The 21,775-nt window shown below is 42.9% G+C and overlaps 1 protein-coding gene across 2 annotated transcripts in view; it reads left to right on the forward strand.

Moving 5' to 3' along the window:
• The window catches only part of LOC106913261 (aldehyde dehydrogenase, mitochondrial-like), a 65,165-nt gene extending 44,970 nt beyond the window's left edge, over window positions 1–20,195 (forward strand). Inside the window, exons 8-13 of one of the 2 annotated variants that reach the window (XM_088013806.1) lie at window positions 2,925–3,027; window positions 3,206–3,390; window positions 9,948–10,112; window positions 15,903–16,060; window positions 17,829–17,943; window positions 20,050–20,195. In XM_088013806.1, coding sequence (XP_087869932.1) covers window positions 2,925–3,027; window positions 3,206–3,390; window positions 9,948–10,112; window positions 15,903–16,060; window positions 17,829–17,943; window positions 20,050–20,082 — 759 coding nt within the window. In that variant the 3' untranslated portion in view covers window positions 20,083–20,195. The remainder of the gene's footprint in view (window positions 1–2,924; window positions 3,028–3,205; window positions 3,391–9,947; window positions 10,113–15,902; window positions 16,061–17,828; window positions 17,944–20,049) is intronic. The other variant, XM_088013807.1, reaches the window with a different exon arrangement.
• The last annotated feature ends 1,580 nt before the right edge of the window (window positions 20,196–21,775 follow it).

The following is a 21,775-nucleotide window of genomic DNA, read 5'->3' on the forward strand; positions in this document are numbered from 1 at the left end:
AGAATTCTAACTGTTTGAAGCAGTTAGTTTTTCTGATCAAAGCGGCTTACTGTTCAGCATCCATAAGAGCAATCCGAAAACTTTTTGAAGCATATAAGAGGGCAATTTCTTGTCTCCGATGGAACCGCGATTTAAATCTGTAGTTCTCTCTGCACTAACCTGAGAGAAAAACATAATAAAGGCCTGAGAGGAATATTCAGGCTTTTATTTTGAAATTTTCAGTAAGCTTCATTTTAAATGGCCACACTAATCCCATATCTAACAGTGGTTGGGTTAAACAGTTTATATATAATGCCCAGAACATTCTGCCCTGTCTGTAGTTATAACATTCTGCTCACCTTCTTTCTGTAATAAGTCAGAGTTCCACCATTATTTACTTCTTAACTGCCAGCTCAGCCCTCCTTTGTAATGATTGAGGGTTCCACCATGTTGACCTTCCGACCTTCTGCTCAGGCCTCTGTAGTAAAGTGTTCCATCGTGTTTAGAACTACAAAGATGGCGTTTTTGTAGTCCTAAGGAGCAGTTTGGCTTTTGTCTGTGTTCTGTTGCTATAGTGACCAAGCCTCCCCCTGTGTTTCTCCAGACAGGGGGAGAAACAATTCTATGTGTTTGAGCCAGCCAGTTTCACTCCAAAAAGCTGTTCGAACAACTCCTTTCCATTCGGGAACCGTGATACGTATTCGAAAACCGTTTGAAGCGTATGAGAGGGCTATTTGTCGTCTCATTTAGTACCGCGATTCATATCTGTAGCTCATTCACAGTAATTGCAGTGATGAGAGAAAAATGGTGTGCGCTGAGCTCAGAACTTTTTCAGAAATGTATGTAAAAAGAGCAATTACATGATGTAAAAATTGTCAAGGCTTTTATTTTGAAAATCTTCAATAAGCTTCATTTGAAATTGCCACACTAATTTCATGTGTAATAGTGATCAGGTTAAATCAGTTATATAATGCTCAAAGCACAAGTAGTTTATAATACCAGCCAACTCCTCCTCTGTAATAACTGAGTGTTCCGCCATGTTGTAGTTCTGACATGCTGCTCAGGCCTCTGTTTTAACTGAGTCTTGGCCATAGATAGAACTACAGTTATGGCAGTTATGGCTGCTGGTTTGTAGTCCAAACCAGCAGATTTGCCTTTCTTTGGATTCTGTTGCTCTAGCGATTGGCCCTCAGCCAATTGCTGTGTGTGTGAGACAGAAAGCTGGGGAAGGATTTCAATCTTTGAGACAACCATGAAATGCTAATGTTAATGAACTGCCTTGCTGCGCAAGGCAGTTCACTATCCTGAGAAAAAAAACATAAAAAAAAGATTTTCATTTTTGCATCGCCTACGGCGATGCACTTTTGTCAGTGCAATTTTCAGAGTTTTATTTTGAAACTTTCAGTAAACTTAATTTTCATAACCACACTAATCCAATGTGTAACTGGTTTGGTTAATCCACCTGTATAATGCCCAAAACAGGAAGTAGTTCTAACTGCCAGCTCAGGCCTCCTCTGTAATAATTGAGTGTTCCGCCATGTTGTAGTTCTGACCTTCTGCTCTGCCCTCTGTATTAAAGTGTTCCGTCATATTTAGAACTACAGAGTCTTTGTAGTCCAAACCCCAGCAGTTCTCCCTCTCTGCATTCTGTTGCTATAGTGATGAAAGTGCCCTGTGTGTGTCAGACTTATCTATCTTTATGAGACACCCAGTCAGTTTTAATGGAAAAAGCAGTCCGAACGACTCGGCATCGAGCCGCACGATTTGATACCACTTTTGTGGGGGTACACGCAGCGGTACGAATTGCTAATGGCATGCCCCAATAACAAAACAAAAAAAAATCAATTACATATATATGAATCAGCAAAAGCTTTACAAGTAGAACTTCAATGCTTTGGACTGAATTCCTGGTTATTGTATCTCCTTAGACCCTCTTTAACCCCTGTTAAAGAGGGTCGCAGAACATTCCACTCCATCCCATTCAGCCATTTTGTAGTTTGGGATAAAAAGTTTCTCTGGAGGTAGACAATCATATTTCTGCTTATCAAAGCTTATGAAAGATGTCAACAACCATCCAGCATCCATACTTGTTGAAGGCAGAGCCTGACTTAGAGCAACAGAATGAAGAGCACGAAACTGCAGGAGGCAGCTAAAGCTAGCACACAGCACTGTGAGAAGGCTCAATGCTGCATAGCTGAAGTTGGAGTATAAAATCACTGCAAAGGAAAAAAAATGGCAGATTCACAAAACTGATTAGCTGGAAGTCAATGACCTTGTTTAGCAATTCCACACCAAATGTGGTGACATCATGGAAACAAAACATAATAGATGGCAAGTGAATTTTGCATGACATGTCCTCTTTAAAAGCTCTACAAATCACCTCCTCAACATTGAAAGCATGGATTGATCCAACACTTTCCAGTGTGTGTTTAAATAAATCCCTCTGCTGTGTAAGTGTTGTCTTTATTTGGATAAGAGATTTCACCCTAAACTAGTCACACAGCTGGTCTTAATGGCCAAAGATGAAATGACTCAGGTCAATGGGTGGAGCTCCTTTTGTCTTTCACTTTCTACAAAATCACAGTAAATGGGTCATAGGTGAGTTGTACTTTTATATTTTCAGCATGTATTTGAACACACATGGATATCCATGCAGAGGCAGAGTGGTGAGTAGGCCTGTAAAACAGGTTGCTGTTAATTTGTTTGGGAAGCAGAGAATATTTTCAGTAAAGGTATTTGAGGTTAGTCTTATTCTGCCTCCTAACAAGAATCAACTTGAATCAGTTTCTTTAGGAAGGTTTTGTACCCATCAGCTAAGATTTATTTTGGTGTAGAGTAAAGGAGAAGGGTTTAATGGGTTCACATGTTGCAGGTAAAAAATATTTTTTTCATTTAATGATTTTTTGTATAATCTTGTTTCATCTCCAAATTGATTTTTCTGTCAGGTGGGTCATCTGATCCAACAGGCAGCAGGCAGCAGTAACCTGAAGAAAGTCACATTGGAACTGGGAGGAAAGAGTCCAAATATCATTCTGTCTGATGCCAACTGTATGTATTCTTTTTACTCAGTGTTGTACTTAAGTTGTGTCTCCACAATGATCTTTTTAAACCATTCTGTGCTAAATTCAAACAAATTCACTGTTTTGTTTTTTGCCTAATATTTTTTCTGACGGCCTGTTATGATCACATTAAAGTTGCTGCCTATTCTGTTTGAATAATTTTTTAGTGGAAAATGCTGTGGAGCAGTCCCACATTGGCCTGTTTTTCAATCAAGGCCAGTGTTGCTGTGCTGGCTCTCGAGTTTTCGTCCAATCAGATGTCTACGATGAGTTTGTGGAGCGCAGTGTGGCACGTGCTGAAAGAAGAGTGGTGGGAGACCCGTTTGACTTCAAGACTGAGCAGGGCCCTCAGGTAACAAACTCTCACAATTCAATTCAGTTTATTTATATTGCCACATTTCACAACAAATGTCGTCTCTAGGCACTTTAGAAAGTCATTTCAGTTCAGTCACACATCAGCAGAGTAACACTAAGTAACTGAGCTTAATGTTACTCAGTTCATTAAGTTCAGTTTATATTTAAATTAGTTTAAACAGTTTGTGTCTAAGGAAACACAGCAGATTGCATTAAGTCATTGACTTGCAGAATATCAATGCTGCTAAATTTGATTTGGTTTAATGGTTTCAGCATAAGTAAGTTGAAAGATTTTTAATTGTTTAAAATTTAAATTTAAGATTTTAAGGAACTGGCAAATTTATTTTGTAAAAGTTAAAAGAACAATCTTCATATTTAGATTTTTTTGTTACCATAGCTAAAATCTGATTCTGTGAGTTTAATTTTTGAGTTTGTGCTCTGTTTGTTCACAAATATATTTCAGTAAACCACAATTATCACTGATTGCTTTTTAGGTTCCTCTCTCCTAAATTTCACTAAATTCATGTTGAAATGCTGTTAGAGGTGCTGATGCTCATAGCAGCAAGAGGGACCCCCTACACCTAGTGCCAAATGCTTCAAATCGTGCCGTGGCGGTCCCTCAACTTGCCCTCAATACACCTTCACAAGACTTTGAAATAGGTTGGCACCCGTCCCTTAAAATACAGAATCATCCCGTATTTGGCTGTTAAATGTAGCGTCCCATATTGAACCGATACGGGACGAGATCTGTTCTGTATTTCCATAAATGTCAGATAGACACGCCTATTACACACATATCAACACTACTAATAACAATAATGACCAAAATAAAACACAGGAAATATTAAGGTCAACTAAATGTTACGTGGCGGGATTATGGGTGGGATGTAAAAAGGACCCCAAAGAAAGCTATGGCCAACGCTGTTGTAGTTGCCTAAACACGGACACTACGCAGCCACGGTGAGCTGCGATTAGCCTGCGTCTTTTTAAAATGTCCTCAGCCCGATACGCAGTGGCATATCATCCTTAGAAGCAAAACCTCTCGTTAGAGGGAAGACGCAAATCCCAGGGTGAATAATGTCAGTGAAGATGAATACAGGTATTTAAAAAACAAAAAAAATATGTGCAGTGTGCTGCTGTATGACAGACAGAATGGATCAGGAGAGGAGAACTGCAGACCCATCAGAACCTAAAGAACCAGAAATCAGCATCTCTTCGTCCCTCAATCATCTCGAGCATGCGGCTCGGGTGGTTGCTGAGGCAAGAACTCGGGCGTGGGAGGAGTTTGGAGAGGCCATGGAGAAAGACTTGCGCACGACTTCGAGGCGATTCTGGTCCACCATCCGGCATCTCAGGAGGGGAAGCAGTACAGCACCAACTCTGTTTATAGTGGGGATGATGTGCTGCTGACCTCAACTCGGGATGTTGTAGGCCGGTGGGCGGAACACTTTGAAGACCTCCTCAATCCCACCAACATGCCTTCCATTGAGGAAGCTGAGCCTGGGGACTCTGGGTCGGGCTCTCTAATCTCTGGGGACAAGGTTGCCGAGGTGGTTAAAAAGCTCCTCGGTGGCAGAGCCCCGGGGGTGGATGAGATCCGCCTGGAGTTCCATAAGGGTAGGGTTGTGTTGGCTGACGTGACTCTGCAACATTGCATGGACATCGGAGGTAGTTCCCCTGGATTGGCAGACTGGGGTGGTGGTCTCCCTGTTCAAAAAGGGGGACCGGAGAGTGTGCTCCAATTACAGGGTTGTCGCACTCTTAAGCCTCCCTGGTAAGGTCTATTCAGGGCCCTGGAAATGAGGGTCCGTCAGATAGTCAAACCTCGGATTCTGGAAGAGCAGTGTGGTTTTCATCCTGGTCGTGGAACACTGGACCAGCTCTATACCCTCAGCCGGGTCCTGGAGGGTGTGTGGGAGTTTGCCCAACCAGTCTACATGTGTTTTGTGGACTTGGAGCTGGGCAGACAGAGGACACCCCACTGAATTATCTCTGTAATGCACAAACAGATGCTGAGAGTGACGCAGTGCAGAGGTGTGCACCACATAAGAGAGTGCGCGCACAGGGCAGAGAAGATGAGATGCAGCTTCTGTCTCAGATTTATGAGGAGGGGGATAAGAACCCTCCAAAGACATCTCCCTTGATCTGAACGAGCTTGTGATGCTTTGAGGAGTAAAGCAGGGTTGGGACGCAGCACAGCTGAGCTGCCATCGGCTCATATTCTGAGACAAGAAGGAGCAACAGAGAGAGCGGAAAAATCGCTCACTCTCTTTGCAGACATAAGGACCAACAGCAGAGCAGTTAGACTCCTCTTAAGACAGGAACTTCAGAGGAGCCTGGGCTAAAGGCTCAAATAGAGCTTCAACCAGAGCGTGTAGGACCAGTGTTAAATCCCACAGAGGAGCAAGTGGGCGTGACACTGGTTTGCTTATGCGCACACCTCTCAGAAACCGCTTCATCAGTGGGTGGTTGAAGACTGTTCTGTCACCAAAAACCCTCATGGCAGAAGGAAATAGCTGCAGCATGTTTTAATGGTGCTGAGAGCTAAATTTGTCCATAAGCTGCTGGAGAAATGACAGCACGCCGCCTACAAGACAGGAAATGGGCTCCACCCTCTTTCCCGCGCACCAGTGTTGAAAGATTGACCATTTCGAAGCAGTAGAAGCGGCTCGTGCGCCCTGAATGGTGCGCACCACACCCTGAGGGAGACCGAGCCTCCCTAGGTGCTCCTGTTCCCAGACGCTGGCCTATTTCTGGGTGACTCCTGATCGCTCCCCCGGCCTGGAGGAGCGCATCCTCTCTCCATGGCAGCTTCCACGGTCGACCTGACACCGGCTGCTGCAGACTGGGAAACCACATTGCGTTCTTGTGCTCGGGTGCCAGGATTAACAGCAGCTGTTCCTCCTGAACTTGGTCCAGGAGCCGTGGAATCAATGGAACTGGGGGAAAAGCATAAAGGAGCATTTTTGGCCACGGGCTGTGAGCGAAGGCGTCCACCCCTAGTGGTGGGTCCTCCTGTGGACTCAGTGAGAACCACAGCTGGCACTGTGCGTTTTCCCGCGTGGCGAACAGGTCCACTGTCGCTCTCCCAAATCTGCTCCATATTTGAGTGACTACATCGTGATGGAGACTCCAGTCCCCATAGTGAGGGCTGCCCCTGAACATGATGTCTGCTCCTCTGTTCAGGACGCCGGGGATGTACACCACTCTGATCGAGAGCAGGTTTACATGTGCCCAGCACAGCAGCTGTCTGGCGATGTTTAACAGCTGAGCAGAGCGTACGCCTCCCTGGCGATTTATGTAGGCTGCCACCACTCTGTTGTCCATGTGGATCAGAACATGTTGACCCTTCAGCAGAGGACCAAAGTGGTGAGTCACCTCCAGCACCGTGAGGAGCTCCAGCACATATATATGAAGAGTCATGTCATCTGGCCACTGTGCTCCAACCACCTGAGACAGACACAGGGATGCATCTGTGAACAGCGATACGTGGGTCTACTGAGGGGAACTCCCTCTGCCAGAATACTGGGGCTTCCCCAGTGAATGAAATTGGGTCCCACTGAAGGAAGAACAGAGATCATGCGCCTCTTCTGGCGTACAGGATCTATGCGAGAGCGAACCATCTCTGAAGGCATCTCATGTGTAACAAACCCAGCGGAATCACCACGTGAGCCGTTGACATCATCCCCAGCAGCCGCGTGACTGACAGAGCTGGCTCTACGCTGCGAGGGCTGACACAGCGGAGTTGCGCTGACAGAGCCTCGATTCTCGGCTGTGCTAATCGGGCTCTCATAACTGAGTTCAGCTCCACTCCCAGATAAACGATCATCTGGGATGAAATAGCCAAACTCTTTTCCCAGTTGATGGAAAATCCCAGCCTCAGCAGATGTGATTCCTCTCTGGACCAAGCCAGTAAAAGCAGGTCGTCCAGATAGAAGAGGACTCTCGTCCCTTCCATGTGCAGTGGCTGCAGGCTGTTTCCACACATTCAGAAAACGTGCGCAAGGCGAGAGAATAACTGAATGACAGACGGTTGTACTGATACTGGGGAACCGTGGAAATTACACCTTTCGCCACCAGTTCCTGCAGCTCTGACATGAGAGTGGTGTTCTGCACCGGAGGTGGTAGAAGCCTCTCTATGATCCCCTTGAAAGGCTGAGGCCTGCCTCCAAACTGCAGCATGTACTCCTGCTGATTAGCCGATCCATCCACCTGTCCAGGGGACATGCGCGCCGCCACTTTGAATAATGTTCTGAAAGCGGGTGTGCATTCATATGAGATTATTATGAGCCCGGGGTTCACTGAGCATTCGCTCAGCTGCCTACCTTCTGTCGCGTTGCTTCCCAGCTGGGACGTAACATCCAAAACGCTGCTGCTCCTGCTGTTGCCCTCGTCCTCTCTGCCGGCAAAATCATCCGATTCCCGCTCGGCGTAGCTAGCATCCCGCTCGGTGTAGCTAGCATGTCCCCACGAGCAGCGACCGAACTCAGTGGGCCTGCTGCCCCGCCAAGCGCCAGCCTTGAAAAAGGCTAGCCTCCGCCTCCTCTCCTCCAGCGGGAGGAGAGCATAGGAGCGGCAAGAAAGCTGAGGCATCAGAGCGAGGTTGGCGTCCTAGGGGCCCAGGCATCCCTCGCAGATTCAGCGTCCATCAAAATACATGATGTACCCCATCTGATAAGACTGGCACAAATGGATGGTACCGCTGGAAGACATCTTCGCTCTTAAGACGGTGCTTGTACGCTGAAGAAAAAGAGGGAGCCGTTTGTCCGGTCTGACCATTATTTATGCAGACTCGGGTGGGGTCCACCCAGTAGGTCGGCGTAGACTAAGTTTTTTTTTTTTTTTTTGTGCTGCGCTGCGTGCGAGGGATAAACTACCAATAGCCTTAAAGCAGGGGTCACCAACTCCAGCCCTCCAGGGCTACCATCCTGTAACTTTTAGATACGTTTCTGCTCAAACACACCTGGATCAAATAAACTGCTTGTTTCCAGCCTATTGCAGAGAGGAATGAATGCTGGTGAGGGAATTCAGACATTTTGGAGCAGAGGTGAATCTAAAAGTTACAGGATGGTAGCCCTGGAGGACTGGAGTTGGTGACCCCTGCCTTAAAGGGTGAAGCCTATCCGCCTTATTCCTACGCCCCATGATGCTTTGCGTGAATAATGGGCGTGACTTCCACCGCAAGCCGGAACTGCCATTTGTTTACATGTTACCCTAACGCTAACCGGCTTTCTCCAGAGCTTGTAGGCTATAAAATATGTGGGAACACCAGCGATCAAAGCTTAAATGTGACAATATCAGTTTACTGTAGGTTTACTCCCCGCAACCTACAGCTATTGCAGGGAGCGATGGCGACTTGAAGAAATGGCCGCATTTCTTCAAGTCGCTCTAGAATATGTAGCTACCTGCACTAGCATATGTAGCTACCCGCACTAGCATATGTAGCTACCCGCACTAGCATATGTAGCTACCCGCACTAGCATATGTAGCTACCCGCACTAGCATATGTAGCTACCTGCAATAGCATAGCTACTTCACTGACTCAGTTGCTTCGGATGCAGATGTGGGTTATCTTGAACTTGCTGCAGCCACAAACTAAATGTAGTCTGATTATTAGAGTATAGCCACGAACAGCACAACAGTTACCCGAGCTCCACAAGGGCATCTTACGACACTTTCCAGTGGCAAGTTGCTTTCAATAATAGGTTAATGTGTGATTCGGTTCGGTTCTAGTCCAGTGGGGAGATTCAGCTGTTGCGCAAGATCTGGAGCGCAGCAGCTGCGGTTATTTCTCTGCTGACTTGCAGCAACACTCAGCAACGGAGAGCCTCAAGGTTCTGTTTCTGATGGATTAAATAAATCCAGATATTTTATTTTGTCTTATAAATAAAATGTCCAGGCCCAATCATAAAGATGAATACTCAGATCATGAACTTTATTATTTTTTAAATTCAAACAAAAAATAAAATTCACATCACACCAAGCTAACATTGTGTAGTTCTGGTGTTTTACACTGTCGGCACAACTCAGATCTATGACAGATCTCAGATCTTCTCTGCTTTTCTCTTTATTACTGTCAGCTCTTCAGAGAAACGAGCTGCTTGCAGCGCTGCTAACTCACGGTCATTCCGTTACAAAACTTAACAATCCCACCCCATGAGAGTAGGGTGACACGTGCTGTGGTGGGCATCCCTTATTTTTATTTCTGAAAGGTGGCAACCCTACTTTAAAAGTAAACCAGATGCGCCTGACACTCAAAACGCGTTTGGTGTGAACGCACCCTTTGGTCGAGGCATGTAGTGGGAACACAAGGAGTACGTGTCAAATTGAATGCAGCAGCTTACCTCGCCCACTTTGTCCCATATAGAGGTATAGGGGGGGGTTTGGGGCAACATGAGCTACGACGCTCGCGCTGAGTTTATACCTGTGCATATCGGGTTTTCCCCAAAATGTTCACCAAGGTCACGGTGACCTTTTTCAGTACATTCAGGGTCTTTTGAAGTTGACTAACTTTAGTATGGACTTGACATGCTGTTCCTTCTGTGATGTTTCCAGGTAGATCAGGAGCAGTTCAACAAGATTCTGGGCTACATCAGCAGTGGGAAGAGAGAAGGTGCCAAGCTGATGTGTGGAGGAGGAGTGGCTGCAGATAGAGGCTACTTCATCCAGCCTACAGTGTTTGGAGATGTCCAGGACAACATGATCATTGCCAGGGAGGAGGTAGGGTGGTGTGGATGGTTGGCTAGACGGTGTACTATGCTTTGGGTTTTTCCTCCAGGCTTGTATGTTTTCTGAGATCTCCATGGTCTGCTTAGAAATGCATGAAGAGGCAAACAGTTGTAATTTCAAGCCCTGCCACTAGTGGTGAAAGTGTTACTCCACCCTCTACCCTCTTTCACCAGTTCTGCCTCCTTTAAAAGGAGAAGCATTTATTTATTTATTTCAAACATGATAGAAGTATAAGTTAACGCACGTGAACAAGGAATGCATAAGACACATATTTTTTCTACCACAATAATCTTAACATGCTCAAAAAGGAGCTGGAAGAAGTAAGAAACTTATGAACTCCTACCCCGCAAACTTGTACAATATGTTCAGAGGGACCCTCATTATTAAAATAAATAAAATGGAAAAAAAAAAACATAGGTCAATTAATGTTCCATTTTTATCTGGGTGTACATGTCTAAATATATACATCTATACCCACACACACTCGTATGCGTTAGCTTCAATACACATATACACATTTGTGCTAATGCTCGATATTTCTATGACCACCTTATATTTCCTTTTAGATTGTATTAGATTTTGACTTTGTTTTAACTCCTCATTTAACTTGTTCCATAATTTTACACCATGAATTGAAATACAAAAGCTCTTTCTTGTGTGTATACTGTTCGTTATTCTGCAATAGTCAGCCCCACCCTTATCTCACCACCGACTGACTACTGGCCAGTTCTCTGTCTAACACGTCCGGAAAATCCCTGAAATCCGGGTTTTACCCTAGAATAGGTTTATAAGAGATATTCTATTTAAACTGGAGGCGGAAAAAACACATCTAGCTCTAACTACCTTCAGATCCAGAAGTTATGGCCCTTTTCAGTTGGGAAACGGTCAGCTGAGTAGCCCTCGCTGCTGCGTAGCTTCAACAACCACTCCTGTTAACGGTAGCTTTTCTCCTAAAAATAACGTGCACTTGTTATCGGCTAGATTAAATTTAGTGACTTAGATTTAAGTCCCAGGGTCATTATTTTAACGCTCGCCAAAGGAAAGTACGAAGCCACCACTTCTCTGGAATCATGTATGTTAATTTTACTTAAAGTCAGGAGAACCCTCAGATCAAACGACTCAATTGATTTCAATGTCCACAAGATCTATTGGTATTTTTAGTATGTAATTTATTAAGCAAGCTTTAGCAGGGGTAAATGACAAGCAGATTCACTTACAGAGATTGTAAACTTGTAACAAGATAATAAATTCAAATTAAAATCAGTTACAACCTACTCTCATTTCTATCCCTAACCTGTGTCACCAGTTTCATTAAGCGAGGCTTTTGGGGCAGTACAACTCACACCCGATGGCAATTGATCTTGGCAGCTGAAATCTTCAGATGTCCTGGTCAGAGTCTCTGTCCTGGCGGAGCAAAGTCCTCTTTCAGAAAAGCAGCAAAGTCGAACTGTCCGTTGTCCTTTAAATGAACAGAATCGTCATCACTCAGTGACCTTTGTCTTTTCTCCAAGTCTGCTGCAGTAGAACGGGGATCTTTGGGTTGAGGCAGAGGGGTCGGTCGAATTCAGGAACCAGGGCTGGGGGCAGAGAAGAGAGTTTGAGTAACCCCTTAAGTTACTCGGTTTCTACACATTTTCAGCTTTTGATTGATTATAACATCAAATAACAATGCTTTTAGCTCAGTTTATTGAATTATTCTACTGCTTGTGTAAGCAGTAGAATAATTACAAAGAAAAAGAAACATTTTCTTTGTAAAAGAAAATGTTTCTTTTACAAAAAACATTTTCTGTATGAGCTCAGGTAGCGGTTTATTTGATGCCTTAAACCAGTGTTTCTCAACCTTTTTCAGGCCAGCGCCCCCCTAGCCTTTATCCAGGTCCCTCACTGCCCCCCACCAAAGAATTTGTAGGCTCATTTCCATTTAGTTTCCTTTGATTTGTATTATCCTCTCTTGGTTTATTGTATCACTTTAGTTTATTTCCTGTTGCTAGATTTATTTTATCGTTTATTGATGCTCACCATCATTAATCTTCACTCATCACCTGCTGCGCCGCCTAATCGTCATGTTTCACATCATGTGTTGATTTTTCACTGTTCAGAGTTGGATTCTCTGTTTTTTATGCCATAATTCACATCTAGTTTGTTGCTCTGTTTTATGTCCCGCTTCTCCTGTTTCAGAGTTTTGCGCAATGTGCGCGTCTTTGTTTTTTTTTTTTTGTTTTTTTTAATCCTCTAAGGTGCAGGGCGGTCAGGAAGCGTATCGATGGGGAAGAGGCAGACCGACATAAACCTTTTAAAATAGCGGTTCTCAACGTGGGCGATACCGCCCCCCGGGGGGCTTTCAGAGGACGGCAGGGGGCGCTGGGATTCCTTTGGGGGGCATTTGGTTGAAGAAGGTAAACTTTACACATTAAATGCACAACAATACCAGTTTAGACTTTGAGCAACTTGGTAAAACTGCATTGTGTAACATTAAAACATGTTGGGCTGCAACTGTATCGATGGCAGCTGCTCTTCTTTTCAGTGTTTGTAGCTTCTTGGCGCAGCTCCTCTCCTGCTACTAGTAGCTTCACCGCATCAGTTCAGCGTTACACCGACTGATGACGCTGCTGTGATTCACTTTGTCTGGTATTTTTGTACAAATGTTTTGTCAGTTCTGTGATCATGTTAAGCAGCAACTTATATTAAAAAGTGTTTTATTTCCGTTTGAAAGCTGCCCGCTTCCATGGAAGGACAACAGAAAATCGCTCTTATAAACATGTAATTACTAAAATCACGATACCCTCACTCAGTGGCGCAAAAAGTGGGTATGCAGCGCATGCAACGCATAGGGGCGCTGCACCAGAGGGGGCGTCAAAACCCCGTCTGGAGGGGGCGGCGCCCCGATGATGCCTTCGCATACACTTCACCGCGCCCTGACGCTCCTTCACCTCGCGCACATGTCAATGTAAATGTAGCGAGTTTTACCTTTCATGTGTCTTCGTCTCGGGGGGCAGGGGGGGTAAACATACGGTCGCTCATACGGATAGAGTGACCATATGTTTTCTACGCTCCTTCACTCTTACGTACCTTCCTTTGGGGGAGAAGGGGGGGGGTTGATTTATGTTTTCGCATCCACCTGAATAATATGTAGTTGCGCCCCTGCCCTCACTTTGTATCCCTCTGAAAAATGAACCCATTTAAATAAAGAAATCCCTCCATCCCTCCATGGGTGATACCACGATAGAGGGCGTTCATTTTATAGCGTTAACACCGGAGCTGTAAGTGGTCCGGTATGAAACGGGTGTGATAGAACAAAGGTACCACAGCACTTTTAAATTTCAATAATCAAAATAACGATATTGTTTCCGTTGTTTTAAAACAGTGTTTCTCAACCTTTTTCAGGCCAGCGCCCCCCCAGCCCTCACCACCTCCCACCAAAGAATTTGTAGGCTACTTTGCACTGACTATTACTTCATTATTATTACTATCACTATTGTAGATGTTTTGATTTTTATGCTTGTTTCTGTATTTATCATCAAAAATAATTTCCCAGAGAACAAAAAAGCCATGGGAATAGAAATTATTTTCACAGGCGTCTATGAAAAATGCAATGAACATTCAAGTTAAAATCGGTAGGCCTAACAGCATTATTCTTTGCATTTTGTTCTTCATTCATTTCCATTTAGTTTCCTTTGATTTGTATTATCCTCTCTTGGTTTATTGCATCACTTTAGTTTATTTCCTGTTGCTAGATTTATTTTATCATGTATTGACGCTCACCATCATTAATCTTCACTCATCACCTGCTGCGCCACCTAATCATGTTTCACATCATGTGTTGATTTTTCACTGTTCAGTGTCGGATTCTCTGTTTTTATGCCATAATTCACATCTAGTTTGTCGCTCCGTTTTATGGCCCGCTTCTCCTGTTTCAGAGTTTTGCGCAATGTGCGCGGCGTTTTGTTTTTTAACCCTCTATGGTGCAGGGCGGTCGGGAAGCATATCGATGGGGAAAAGGCAGACTGACATAAACTTTTTAAAACAACGGAAACAATTTCGATATTCTGATTATTGAAATTTAAAAGTGCTGTGGTACCTTTGTTCTATCACCCCCGTTTCATACCGGACCACTTTCAGCTCCGGTGTTAACGCTATAAAATGAACGCTCTATCGTGGTATCACTATGGAGGGATTTCTTTATTTAAATGGGTTCATTTTTTTTCAGAGGGATACAAAGTGAGGGCAGGGGCGCAACTACATATTATTCAGGTGGATGCAAAAACATAAATCAGCCCCCCCCCCCCCCTCCCAAAGGAAGGTACGTAAGAGTGAAGGAGCGTAGAAAACATATGGTCACTCTATCCATATGAGCGACCGTATGTTTAACCCCCCCCCTTCCCCCAGAGACGAAAACAAGTGAAAGGTAAAACTCGCTACATTTACATTTACATGTGCGCGAGGTGAAGGAGCGTCAGGGCGCGGTGAAGTGTATGCGAAGGCATCATCGGGGCGCCGCCCCCTCCAGACGGGGTTTTGACGCCCCCTCTGGTGCAGCATGCATTGCATGCGCTGCATACCCACTTTTTGCGCCACTGAGTGAGGGTATCGTGATTTTAGTAATTACATGTTTATAAGAGCGATTTTCTGTTGTCCTTCCATGGAAGCGGGCAGCTTTCAAACGGAAATAAAACACTTTTTAATATAAGTTGCTGCTTAACATGATCACAGAACTGACAAAACATTTGTACAAAAATACCAGACAAAGTGAATCACAGCAGCGTCATCAGTCGGTGTAACGCTGAACTGATGTGGTGAAGCTACTAGTAGCAGGAGAGGAGCTGCGCCAAGAAGCTACAAACACTGAAAAGAAGAAGAGCTGCCATCGATACAGTTGCAGCCCAACATGTTTTAATGTTACACAATACAGTTTTACCAAGTTGTTCAAAGTCTGAACTGGTATTGTTGTGCATATAAGGTGTAAAGTTTACCTTCGACCAAACGCCCCCCAAAGGAATCCCAGCGCCCCCTGCCGTCCTCTGAACGCCCCCCGGGGGGCGGTATCGCCCACGTTGAGAACCGCTATTTTAAACATAACTTGAGCTATTTTAAATTCCACCAGATCTTCAAATTTAAGAATTCTAGATGTAATAGCACTGAATAGGGAATTTGTAGCTTCTAATTTATGCTACAAACATTAGCTTCTCTACTGATTAACAGTCAATATTTCCATTATTTCCATTCTTTTTTTTTTTTTTTTTAAATGGCAGTTAACTAGGGCAGATCAAACATGACTGGCCACATTTTCCTTCCTCTGGGCTGTTAGGTGGAGGTGTGGGTTTTGTCTGGACTCCACCTCCACTTGGTTATAATCACATCCTCTCTGTGTCTCCCTACTCTCTTAATCGCTACACCACTTGTGATGAGAGCCACTGATCTTCAATGATTTAGGGAACTAGGGATGCATGATGTTTCTGCATCAAACTCTGTATTAGTCAACATATCTGTACCAGTTCACTAATTAAAACTTGGCCGACATTAACCAGTGTTTATTTCCATCTTGTTCCTGTTTGGATATACGTTTCAGGAGGGGGGAGTGGGTTGGTTGGGTTAGTTATGTGGTATAAGTTTGATGGGATCATAATACAGTGCAGGATTGTGGGATGTTTAACTGAAGTTTTTTTTCCCCACAATGTTAAGCATCATCCATTCACACCCATGCACCCACATAGCTCATTGAGGCTATGTTATGATGCCTGGGTGAACGTTCACTTCTATTTTTCTATTTTTTTCTTTTTCTAGATTTTTGGTCCAGTGATGCAGATATTTAAATTTAAAACACTGGAGGAGGTTATAACCAGAGCCAACGACACCAAATATGGACTTGCAGCTTCAGTTTTCACAACTGACATTGACAAAGCGAACTATGTGTCCAGTGGGCTCCGGGCTGGCACAGTCTGGTATGTGATGTGGCCTTTTCTTAAGACTTATCTAAGCCAACCTTAAATTATTAGTTTACTGGTGGGGGACATCAAGTTGTTGCCAATCAGATGGTGTTTAGAAAAAAATTGTATAAATCAAAAGGAAGGCCAGCTACAAAGTGTGATTTGTATGTAGACAAAGTTGTCGGTACCTCTGTGTTAATGAATGAAAAACCCACAAAGGTCACTGAAATAACTAAACTGACAAAAGGTAATGAAATAAAATATACTGAAAATGAACCAATGAAATTCAGACATTGCTTTTGAATTGTGGTTCAACAGAATCATTAAAAAACAAAAAACTAATGGAAAAAAATGATGGTACCTCTAGAAAAGATTGAGAATGATTAGACCACAGAGACATGTTAAACTAAGGCATGACCACTAAGCAGTCCAGATGTTTTCTAGGTTATAATCAGTCAGTTGGCCTATTTAAATGGTGATCAGTTGTCCCTGTGCTGTTTGGTGACTTGGTGTGTTCCACACTGAACATGGACCACAGGAAGTGAGGGAGAGGGTTGTCCTAGGAGATTAGAAAGATCATCATAGAGCAGCAAGTTAAAGGTAATGACTATCAGAGTGTCTCCAAGCAGCTTGATGCTCTTCTGACTACAGCTGCAGAGATTATCCAGAAGGTAGAGGGCCACTAGACTGCTGCTAACCTCCCTGGTTGTGAGAGGAAAACTGAAGAGAAGGATAAAATGAATGGTGTGGTGACCAAAGAGCCCAGAACAACCTTCAAAGAAATGAAAGCTGAACTCCAAGGTCAAGGTACGTTAGAGTAAGATCGGACACATCAGGGTTTTAATCATTGTTTGAGCCAAAGTAAAAGTCATGAGAGATGACCAAGGAGGAAAACCAACGCATAAAATAATGAGGGTGAAATTTTCCACAATACATGTTGACAAACCACAAAGCTTCTGGGAAAATGTCCATCAGACAGATCAGACAAAACTGGAGCTTCTTGGCAAGGCACATCAGCTCCATGTTCACAGACGTAAAAATGAGGCAGGTCAAGAGAAGAACATAGTTTACTCTCATCTGGAGAAGGCACTCTTCAAACATGAGATGACTGGAGCAGTTTGTTCACCAAGATTGGACCAGAATATCTGTGGACAGGTACAGAAGTGTCATTGACAGTTACGGAAATCCTTTAATCCAGGGATTACCTCCAAATATTGATCAACAAAATATTAAGTTACAGGCCTCACAACTTTTGTCCAGGTTGTTCATCAGGTTTTTCTTAATGATTCTGTTGTTGTTACAGTGCAAAGCAGGTGTTACTGTAAAATTTCATTTATGTTTTAATTTTTAGTGATGCGACATGAAAGGGAAACTGTATTAAATGTAGACAAATAGTTTCTATTGGTCATCAATTTGAAAGGGATGATGGTCCATTTATAGGTTCAGAGACTAACTATAAAACACCAACTGTTTTTGATAACTTGTCCAATGGGATCCGTCTGTCAGCCAGGTGAACTTGGTCATCAACAGAACAATGACACCAAACACAGCAAGTCTTTGATGTCAAACAAATCAATTTCAGTAGTCCAGTCAAAGTCCAGAGCTCAGTCTGAATGCACTGGCAACATATTTTGGCAAACAAAAATTACATTGTAAAATGGAACTCCTCAGAAATTCCTTCGACTTGCTGCTAAATGTAGGTGAAAAGGAGTGGAATTACTTTACTGCAGCTGTGTGTATAGTATGCATCTAAAATGACTTTTTTTTCCCTCTTTCTCTGCAGGATAAACTGTTACAACGTGTTTGCTTCCCAGGCTCCATTTGGAGGCTACAAAGCCTCAGGAAATGGCAGAGAGTTGGGAGAGTATGGACTGGAAGCCTACACAGAAGTTAAAACGGTAATTACCCAACATGCACATCACATCCTGAAAGCTAACAATGAGTGAGTCTGAATTGGCCTGGTGGTGGTTGGAGCAGAAAAGGGGAGGAATCTTAGAAATGAAGCAACGGTTTGACCAATTAGTAGAGAGTTAATAGACTTACAAATGGTGAACCATTAACTGTAGCAATTCATCAGCTACCTGAGAAATAAAAATCTTAGTCTTATTAATTAAAAAAATCTCTTGATCTCGATCTAACAGGTCTATCTGAGGGGTCATTCTTTCAGTCTTCATTCTTAGAGTCTCAATAAAAACTGATTATACAGGACATAGTCACTAAGAAAATATTAATAACCACACTGATATAGTTTTTGATGATTAAACAAGACAAGTAAGAACATAAACATGGAATCTACTTGAGGAGAAATTTCAAAGGAAAGTGAAACTAAATGTTCACATGAACCTGATTAAACATCCAACTTTACAACATCAGAATCAGTGATTCTTTCTGAGTTTACCTTTTTGAAAGGTAAACAGGGTTGTGGATATGATTTCAAATGTAACTAAGTAAATACTTTTATCAAAGCAAAAAGTAAAATGTTGAAGACGCATCCCATGGTCATGGAAATGATGTCAATCTGTTTGAGAAGAGTCAAATCATTGGCGTCTAAGGAGATTGCAAAAACTACTAAAATTAGGTTAAGAACTGTCCAACACATTATTAAAAACTGGAAGGATGGTGGGGACCAATCATCTTTGAGGAAGAAATGTGGCTGGAAAAGAAGAGCATTTTCACATGCACAATGTAAAGGGAACTCAAGGGATTGGAACTGAACAGCTGTGTGTCCTTAAGAAAACCACAAATCATTGAGGCTAACCTAACAAAAAGGCTTCAATTTGCTAGGGAGCATAAAGATTAAACTCTGGACTCAAACCACATGACTTTTTTCTATTGCTCCAGATTTATCTTGTTCCAGAGTGATGGGTGCATCAGAGTAAGCAGAGAGGCAGGTGAAGTGATTACCCATAATGCCTAGTGGCCACTGTACAAGCCTGTGGGGGCAGTGCTGTGGTCTTGGATTGCTGTAGTTAGTCATGTCTGGGGTCAGCAACAGTATGTGTTCACAGACTGAATTCAGATGGCTATCTGAATGACCAGGTTATTCCATCAATGGATTTCTTCTTCCTTGATGGCCCGGTGATATTCCAAGATGACAATGTATCAAGATGCCAGGATTCAACGGGCTTGGAATGAAAAAGTGGTTCAGACATCATTTTCACACATTGATTGGCCAGAGAATCTTTGGGATGTGCTGGGGAACTCTTTGCACAGTGGTCAAACTCTACCATCATCAATGTAAGGTCTTGGTGAAAAATGAATGCAACACTGGATGCAAATAAATCTTGTGACATTGCAAAAGCTTATCAAAACAATGTCACAGCTGGTGTGTGCCGTTATCAAAGCTAAAGGCAGTTCAACAAAATATTAGTGTGTGACCTTTTTCTTTGGTGGTAACTTTTTTTTTATAGCCAGTGTACATAATACTGCTCCTTCAGCTCCACTGACCATTGCTTGGCACTGGTTCTGCCCAGCTCTCTTTAGTCATAGGACTGTCCCAAGTCCGTATTGGAGATCACAGAAGTTGCCACATCATCAGGCCAAGGAGTTTAGACTTTGGTATTATAATATGCCACAAACAATATCTTACTGAAAAATTATTCCTTCAAACCCTTTTATTCGTGTTTACAGACTGACGGAGTCTGAGACTTGCTTTCTGCAGCAGCAGATCTCCACTTAAATGCAATAAAACAAGGATGCATTTAACTTTACTGAAGCAATGTAATATAACCAGAGAAATATTAATTTTATATAGCACCATTTGACATGCACTCAAACAACTTGTATAGCTCATAGATGAGCTGTCGCATTACATAAGTCACAGCCGATTGTTAGCAAATAAGATTGGGTAAAATCAGATCTAATGGTTTCACAGGTCACATCTCCAGCTGTCGGTCTTTCCTCGATAGCCGAGGGCCTGGAGCATGAAGCAAAGTGTAGAACAAGGGGCTGGTGTTTTCCAAGCTACAGGAAGAGTGAAAGATGAAATGTTCTGCTTGTTTCAGGTGACAATCAAGGTGCCACAGAAGACTTCTTAAACATTATCCTGGAAACCTGAGGCATGCTGAGAGGAAATGTTCAACTGTGATTTTTGAACTGCTTTGGATTATTCTGCTTTCTAATAAATAATTGCACAGCAATGAAATAAAAACAGTACAATGGATTTTTTTCCTTTTTTCTCATCTAGAAAAAATGCATATCCTATTGCTAAGCTTTACAATTCATTGCTGAAGCATTACAACAGATGAGTTGTGATGAAATGAAGCCTATAATCACAGAAACTGATTCAGATTTGGTAATGAATAACACTATGCTTCTCTTTGCTTGGTAAATGATTATCATGAAAGCAGTTCAGAGAAGTGCAACTTCCCCATGACGTACGTATGTATGTAATTTTCAGATTGCCTACAAAAGCTGCAACAAGTGGTTCCACCAGCATTGTGCCAAGAACCCCCAGCTGACACAGATTGTTGAATGTGTATTAAGAGTTAGATTTGAGTAAAGTGGGTTCTTTCTGAATAATTGTTGCTGTGTTACCCTTTGTTGTGACATAATGAATGCATAAGATCAAAATGTCCAGTGACACCAGGCGAGGAAGGTCATCAGCGGCCTCCAAATGTCTCTTCCCAGAAAATGCATGACCTGCAGTGTGAAAATATTGGATGATAATGTGTTACATCAAATTTTCTACATTATGACACATATCCTCTGAGCGATTGGTATACTTGTACGATACCTTTTGAACTGAAAAACAGGGCAGTTTTTCAGTTCAAAAGGTAAATTATTGGCAGGTTAATAGTTTGCTGTGCCAAAATATGCATCCCCTGCTAACTCAGACAAATAGAGAGTTAAGAAAGATGTAAGCTTTTCTACATAATCACACATGTTCTATGAGTCACTGGTATAAGTTTCATATCAATAGGACAATTGACTGGGGATGCAGATAATGGATATATGCAGTCTATATTAATAGACTGGACAGTTAAGGGTGATATTAAATGTTCTACATAATGGGCCTCTGTTTTGTTATGCGTCAAGTTATTATGGTGTTAAAAGAAAAAGCTGGGAATTTCAAACCATGAGCGGAGAAAATATTCATCAGAGACTGTAAAACGTTTGAGTCATAACTCAAAGTTGTCAAAATCGTATTTATTTCAATTCATCTGCGAAATAAAACCCACTGTTGTAGGACTTCCATGGCTAAGAAACATGATAATGTTATGAATATCTTTAAAAGTTGCCTCTTCGATCATATTTCAGTCTGTTTTCTCATCTATATGCGAGAGTTTAGAGCGATGCGGTTCAGGGCCTGCAGTTCTCGGCATAACGCCACAGAGCAATGGCCAGATGTCACAGGCATAAATCAATCAAAATATAACCTCATCGCAAGTTCTGAAGTTTTTTGTTTTTTTTACCGTTTACAGCAGGGGTCCCCAAGCTACCGCCTGTGGGCCGGATCCGGCCCGCCTCCTCATTTGGTCCGGCCCCCTGAACAATACCAGAGAGCATTCAGTGTTTATTTTTTCATATATATGTGGATTTTTCTTCAACCACCAGGGGGGCTCTTGAGCAGATATGAAACTTGGTTTCCCTCAATGGGATATATACTAGTCAGTACCAGTCACCGTTTCGCTCACGGTTTTTTTCCATTTGCATTCTGGGTAAAAATCTGTCTACAAACGCAAATATGTCGTCGGCAGTAATCCACCCCCCCATCCACAGTTTCACTCC

The sequence above is a fragment of the Poecilia mexicana genome, unplaced genomic scaffold, assembly GCF_051168715.1.
Source record: "Poecilia mexicana isolate PSO_F unplaced genomic scaffold, ASM5116871v1 scaffold_16, whole genome shotgun sequence".
NCBI lineage: Eukaryota > Metazoa > Chordata > Actinopteri > Cyprinodontiformes > Poeciliidae > Poecilia > Poecilia mexicana.